The sequence below is a fragment of the Giraffa tippelskirchi genome, chromosome 8 (genome assembly GCF_054371585.1).
Source record: "Giraffa tippelskirchi isolate mGirTip1 chromosome 8, T2T-mGirTip1v1.2.pri, whole genome shotgun sequence".
Lineage (NCBI taxonomy): Eukaryota > Metazoa > Chordata > Mammalia > Artiodactyla > Giraffidae > Giraffa > Giraffa tippelskirchi.
Genome location: NC_137282.1, coordinates 63,000,910 through 63,007,088, shown reverse-complemented (window position 1 = coordinate 63,007,088; position 6,179 = coordinate 63,000,910). Strand labels below are relative to the sequence as shown.

General features: G+C 62.0%; 1 protein-coding gene across 1 annotated transcript; it reads left to right on the top strand.

Moving 5' to 3' along the window:
• Positions 1–237: 237 nt before the first annotated feature.
• LRRC14B (leucine rich repeat containing 14B) lies at positions 238–5,957 on the top strand. The gene is made up of 2 exons (XM_081522338.1): positions 238–1,198; positions 4,529–5,957. Exons 1-2 carry the CDS (start codon positions 309–311, stop codon positions 5,172–5,174), a joined length of 1,536 nt encoding a protein of 511 aa, XP_081378464.1. The 5' UTR covers positions 238–308; the 3' UTR covers positions 5,175–5,957.
• The last annotated feature ends 222 nt before the right edge of the window (positions 5,958–6,179 follow it).

Here is a 6,179-nt window from a genome sequence, read left to right as displayed (position 1 = left end):
GCAGCAATTTCAGGGGCCCAGGCCCTCCCCCAGCCAAACACCGGAGGAGCTCAGCTTTCCCCACCTGAGCGCCTGCGAGACACGCCAGCCACAGCCAGACGCCAGCCACAGCCAGACGCCTCCACAGCCAGAGCCAAATGGATGCCCAGGACAAAAATAGCCATCAGATGACCAGAGGGCTGGCTCCTCACCCTGTCTAAAGCAAGCTGCTTGTAGCAGCTGCAGCTAAAAATAGGCGAGAAGGGGGCTGGTCTTCGGCAGAAGCACAGGGGGCAGATCGGTTCCGTCCCAGCGGCCGCAGGTGGGCCATGCAGTCGCTGCGCTTCATCTCCGCGGAGGCCCTGGTGTCCCACCCTCCGGGGGCCCAGCAGAGCCTGGACGCCGTGGCCCACAATCTATACCCGCTGCTCTTCAAAGCCAGCTACCTTCTGGAGCAGTCCGCCACGATCCGCCTTCTGCTCGAGCGCTGGCCGCTGGAGGAGTTCCGGCTGGGCCCTCTGCTGGGTCCGAGCGCGGACCACGCGGGGGACCTGCGGGACCGGGCCTGCCGGGCCTGCCTGGAGGCCTGCGTGCGCGGCCTGGCCAACCACGTGCTCCAGGGCGGGAGCTGCCGGCGGCTGCGGGTGGCCGACCTCACGGGCATCCGAGACGTGCAGGTGCAGAGGTGCCCCTGCGGGCGGGCGCTGGGCAGGTGGGGCCGGACAGAGCTGCTGGCCAGGACCTGCTGCGAGCTGCAGATGCAGCCCTGCGCCGCCTGGCACCCCGTCGAGGTCCTGGCCGACATCTTCGTCACCGCGGGCAACTTTGAGGCGGTGGCGCGCGCTCTGGGGCCGGCGGGTCCCAGCCCTCTGCGTGTGCGCTGCCTCTCGCTGCGGGCCGACAGCTTGGACCCGGGACGGCTACTGCACGTGCTGCGCCTGGCGGGGCCCCGCGAGTTGCGCCGGCTGGAGGTGGTGCACAATGTGCGTCTGCACGCGGGCCACGTGCAGCAGCTGCTGGCCCGGGGGGGCTTCCCGCGGCTGGTCTCGCTCACCCTGCCCGCCAAGGCCTTCGACGTGACCCCCGCCAGCACCCCTGTCCCCGACGGCGAGGAGCCCCTGCTCGCCTCCATTGCCCGGGGGCTCAGCCAGATGACGCAGCTCACGGAGCTGCACGTGGCCTTCTCCACGCTGACCGGGAAGCTGCAGACACTGCTTGGGTGAGTCTGGGGTGACCAGAAGGAGGGGGCGGGGGTGGGGGGCATCTGCGCTCAGCCCCTCAGCCCATGTCAGGGTGGCCCGGGGCTGTGCGCAGACCTGGTTACTTACAAGGCCACAAGCCCCCGTCCCTGTGGGTTTTACCCAGCCCAGAGCAGCCAGAGAGGACCCATGGGGAGGGAGGAGGCCTGGCTGGGACTGGCGTTGGGGGCCACCTGGGAGCCCCGTGCCTCAAAGGAGGCTCTCCAGTTGATAAAGAAAAGAGTAGAGTCCTGATTAGCAAGCAGGCAACATAGAAGTAACTCCATCACACTGTATTAATTACCTGTGGGTGTAACAAATCACCCCAGTGCTGGGGCTTATGTGGGCAAGACAGGAGCCCTGTGGGGGCAGCTGTGGTCTCTCCTGAAGGCCTGTCTGGCGGGGAAGTGGAATGATCCACTTCCACGCTCATTTTCATAGCTGTCAGTGAAAAAAAGTGAAAAGTGAAGTGAAGTTCGCTCAGTCATGTCCAACTCTTTGCAACCCCATGGATTATACAGTCTATGGAATTCTCCAGGCCAGAGTACTGGAGTGGGTAGCCTTTCCCTTCTCCAGGGGATCTTCCCAACCCAGGCCAGGTCTCCTGCATTTCACGTGGATTCTTTACCAGCTGAGCCACAAGGGAAGCCCAAGAATACTGGAGTGGGTAGCCTATCCCTTCTCCAGAGGATCTTCCTGACCCAGGAATCGAACCAGGGTCTACTGCATCTCAGGTGGATTTTTTACCATCTGAGCTATAGGCGACCTCAACTCCTTGGCTCATGGGCCCCTCCACAGGCCCTCTGGACGGAGGCCCGTCTCCTGTAACCTTCCCTGCAGAGTACGACGCCGATGCCGCCGCTCCCAGTGTGGTGAGGGCCGGTCACCAGGCCAGGGGAGGGCACCACCAAGGGGCACCACCTTGGCGGCCACCAGCTGTGAATATACTTACAAAAACTATGGGAAATAACTTCTCATTTCTTGAGCCAGTGAGCGTGAGGACGTCTTCTCCGATTTAGGGAGCCCTTGACTTACCAGAATTTTTCTTTTATGCAGTGGCTGGCCACGGCTTGTGCCTGGGGAAGTGCATTCACAACCAGACAACCGGGCACAAACCTGCAGGGCCGTCTGGTTGGCCCTGCCCTGACATCACCTGTCTCCCCTGACCCTCTGCTCTGCACACTCACTGAGAGCCCGTCCAAAGCCCCAGAAGGTCCAGGTGTGCGGTGTGTCAGGCCTAAGTGAGAGGGAGTAGATGGGTGAGTGGTCCGGGAAGGTCGGTTTCCAAGGTGACCTTTGGGCAGAGACCTGGCCCCTGAATGAGTGGAGGGCCCGGGGAGAGTGAACGGGCAGGAACCCTGCAGGTGAAGGGCCTGAGCTGGGGCTGTGGCCGGGTCTGGGAGACATGAAGGGGGCGGCCTGGGCTGGGGGGTGAAGGACAGGTGAGGAAGGGAGCAGAGAGGAGGAACGGGGGGAGGGAAGAGCCAGGTCAAGCCCTGGAGTCTCTGAGCCCGACTCGGGGTGATCAGCCCCACAGGACAAGGGTTGCCCTGGCTCTGTTGGCTCACACAGCAGACCCAGGTGGAGAGACGGGAAGGCTGGCATAGAGGGCAGGTCTCTCACGGCTCCCAGGTTGGTGACTCCCTGGGAAGACTCATTGTCAAGATGCATTACAGCAGATGGACATAGGGCAGAATCTGCCAGGGAAAGGCTTGTGACACGGGGCTCGGGGGGGACGGGCTCAAGCCCAGGGGCCTGTCCCGGAGGAGGAGCCCCAACTGTGATGACGGGCACAGGCCCGTCTGCCTCCCTCCTGCTTAGGCCTGACACATGGCACACTTGTACCTTCTGGGGCTTTGGACGGGCTCTCAGCGACCAGCTGACTGAAGCCCGAGTGTGCAGAGCTTCAGGAAGACAGGTGATATCAGGGTGGAGCCAATGAGACAGCCCTGCAGGCCTGTGCCGGGTTGTCGGGTTGTGAACGCGCTTGCCCAGGAACCACAAACGCAGGACTGTCCCGAGGGTCCCAGGGCGCCACCACATGGCCGTCATGTTTGTGTGTGGGCTTGGGGCCCACCTTTCCGGACACATGGGGAGCACATTGGAGACCCAGGCCCAGGGGCTTCACTGGGGGCTTGTTGGGAGGGCACCTCGGCATGGCATGCATGGAGATTTCAGATCCCAGAAGGAGGCCTGTGTCAGCAGGCACCATGTTGCTTGTGCAGACAGCTCAGGCCAGGGGCCCCCTGTCAGCTGAGTGGGGGGACCTTTCCCAAATCCAAGCTCCCAGACACACGTTGGCAGTCAGGCCTGCCCTTTGACCCTTTTCCATACAGGAGGCCCCCCAAGGGTTGGGGCGGGGCAGCTGGGGAGAGGGCTCCTATGGATGGATGTGGGCGTGAGAGAGAGAGCGGTGGAAACACTCTGCACAGCTCAGGGCCTGAGCCCCAGCCTGCAGGGCCGCAGTGGTGGGCAGCACCCACTCTGCTGTGCCGGCCGCTGGAAGACCGCAGGAGCTCTGGGCCCAGAGTACAGATGGAGGCTGAGGCGGGATAGGAGCCCCGGTGGGCAGGCGGAGAGTGGACCCCCACGTCCTGGCACTCGGCGCTCAGCCAGGTGACCCCAGTCCCAGGCCAGGAATCCCCAGGGCAAGTGCGGGTCTGTGAGAGCCGCTGGGTGGGGCAAGGACTCAGTGATGGTGCTTTGTGATGTGGCCGCCTACTCAGAGCACAGGAGGGTCTTCAGGTCCCTGGCAAGCTATGAATGGACCCCTCCCTGGCCTAAAAGCCTGTGCGCTCCAGCCCTTCATTCGGAGCCAAGCCAGGGTTTCATTTCCTGCCAATTCACAGGCACCTCAGGGCCCCACAAGAAGCTTGCAAACACAGCGAGCCCTGTTGACAGGAGAGATCGATCACTTTGGTGGCTGAGGACAAAGGCCAGGCCTGTCTTCGGGTAGAGTCGAGCCTCTACTACAGGTGGCTACACGCTGTCTGGTGACCCAGCCCTTCCATTGCCCCAGGGCAGCCGCAGATAGGCGGTACAGGAAGGTCTTGCGGTGTTCAAATTATACTTGATTTACGGGCACTGAAACTTGAATTTCATATCATTTTCACATGTCACAAAATATTCTCATTTTGATTTGCTCAACTGCTTAAAAGGAAAAACACAGTTCTGCTCTCAGACTGAGAGGAGTCCCGGGCAGGTGGGTGCGGCTCTCAGCCGCAGTCTGTTGTGCCCGAGACAGGATTCACCCCAAGGCCCCAGAGCACCCCGGGCCTGCTCTCAGCCGCGATTTCCCGCCTTGCCCGCAGCCCCCTCCGGACGCCGCTGAGAGTGCTGGACGTGGGCAACTGCGCCCTGAACCACGAGGACATGACCTTCTTGGCGAACTGCATCCATGCGGCCCACCTGGAGGTGCTGGACCTCAGCGGGCACTGCCTGGTGGACCTGTTCCCGGCCACCTTCCACCGGCTGCTGGGCCAGGCGGCCCCCACGCTGAGGACCCTGACCCTGGAGGAGTGCGGCCTCGAGGACCGGCACGTGGGCGCGCTGAACCTGGCGCTGGGCACCTGCCGCCGGCTGCGGGAGCTGCGCTTCCTGGGGAACCCGCTGTCGGGCCGCGCGCTCCGGCGCCTCTTCGCCGCGCTCTGCGAGCTCCCCCGGCTGCGGTGCGTGGAGTTCCCGGTGCCCCGGGACTGCTACCCCGAGGGCAGCGCCTACCCCCAGGACGAGCTGGCCATGTCCAAGTTCGACCAGCAGAAATACGACGCCATTGCGGCAGACCTGCGCGCGGTGCTGCTGCGCGCCGGCCGGGACGACATCCAGGTCTCCACACCCCTCTACGGGAGTTTCGACCCGGACATTCAGGAAACCAGCAATGAACTCGGAGCTTTCTTGCTGCAAGCTTTCAAAACCGCTCTAGAAAATTTCTCCAGAGTGCTGAAGCAGATGGAGTAGGCCCTGCACGTCAGAGGCGGGTGCGTCCGCGGCTCGGACTCCGGGGTCCCCGCCCCGGGTATCACCCCGCCCACCAACTGGGCGCCGCCTGGTGAAAACACCCGGGCGCTGCCTAGCGCGGCCCTGCCTCCGCCGCACCCTCTGCTCCGCCCTGCTCCCTGGGAGCAAAGACACAACGGGGGTCTTCCTGAGTCCCATGCTCAGGGTTGCGGGGGAGCAGACCGGATGCCCAGCGGTGGGAGCCAAGGAGCAGCCCAGGCGGTAGGGGCTCGAGTGAACTGCAGGGGCGGGACCGGGGCTAGGGTGCTGGGAGGACAGAGAGGACACCTCTCTGGACACACGGATGAAAGCGACCCGTTGAGGAGAGTGAAAGCGAGAGGCACACCGGGCCCGGGCTGCGGGGTGCAGGCGTCTGCCGTGCTGCCCTGGATGAATATTTAAACTCCTGTCCAGCGAGGACATTGGCTTTGCTGGTTAATGGCTCTTCCTGCCCTCCAGCCTGCAAGTGGCAGGCGAGGGCTCTGCTGGTGCCAGGCTGAGCCCAGAGCAGCGGGTGGCTTCTGGCTCTGATGCCTCCCAGACTCCCACCTCCACCGACCCTGGGCTCAGGGGCCTCCTTCTGGGGTTGGGGGAGGCTCCTTCTGGCAGCTAAGTCCTGGCGCTTCAGGAATGGTTAATTCCAATGTTTGGACTTGGTTTCTACCAAAATCAGGTTTGTGCAGAGTGCTGCCTATTAGGGTGATTAAATATTAATGCTAATAAAACAGAAGTGTGGCTTATTCAGATATGGTATTCTTTCTTTTTTAATCTAATGGATGAAAAAAATGTCTTGCATTAATTTGTATTTCCTCGATGCTCATGAAACTGGGCATGTTCATGTGCTTGTTGGCCATTTGTATTCCTTTGTTAAAATGATTTATTTAAACAAAAACAAAAAGTTCACCCACTTCTCCCTTTCCCCCAGAGGACCCTTGCCTGTTCTAATCTCTTTAACTTATATGCAGA

What these genes read in the sequence shown, in the direction of transcription:
- LRRC14B (XM_081522338.1), top strand. Translation starts at nt 309, where the DNA reads ATGCAGTCGCTGCGCTTCATCTCCGCGGAGGCCCTGGTGTCCCACCCT. An exon ending in AAGCTGCAGACACTGCTTGG is followed by an intron (nt 1,199 to 4,528) that starts GTGAGTCTGGGG and finishes CCTTGCCCGCAG; the next exon opens with CCCCCTCCGGACGCCGCTGA.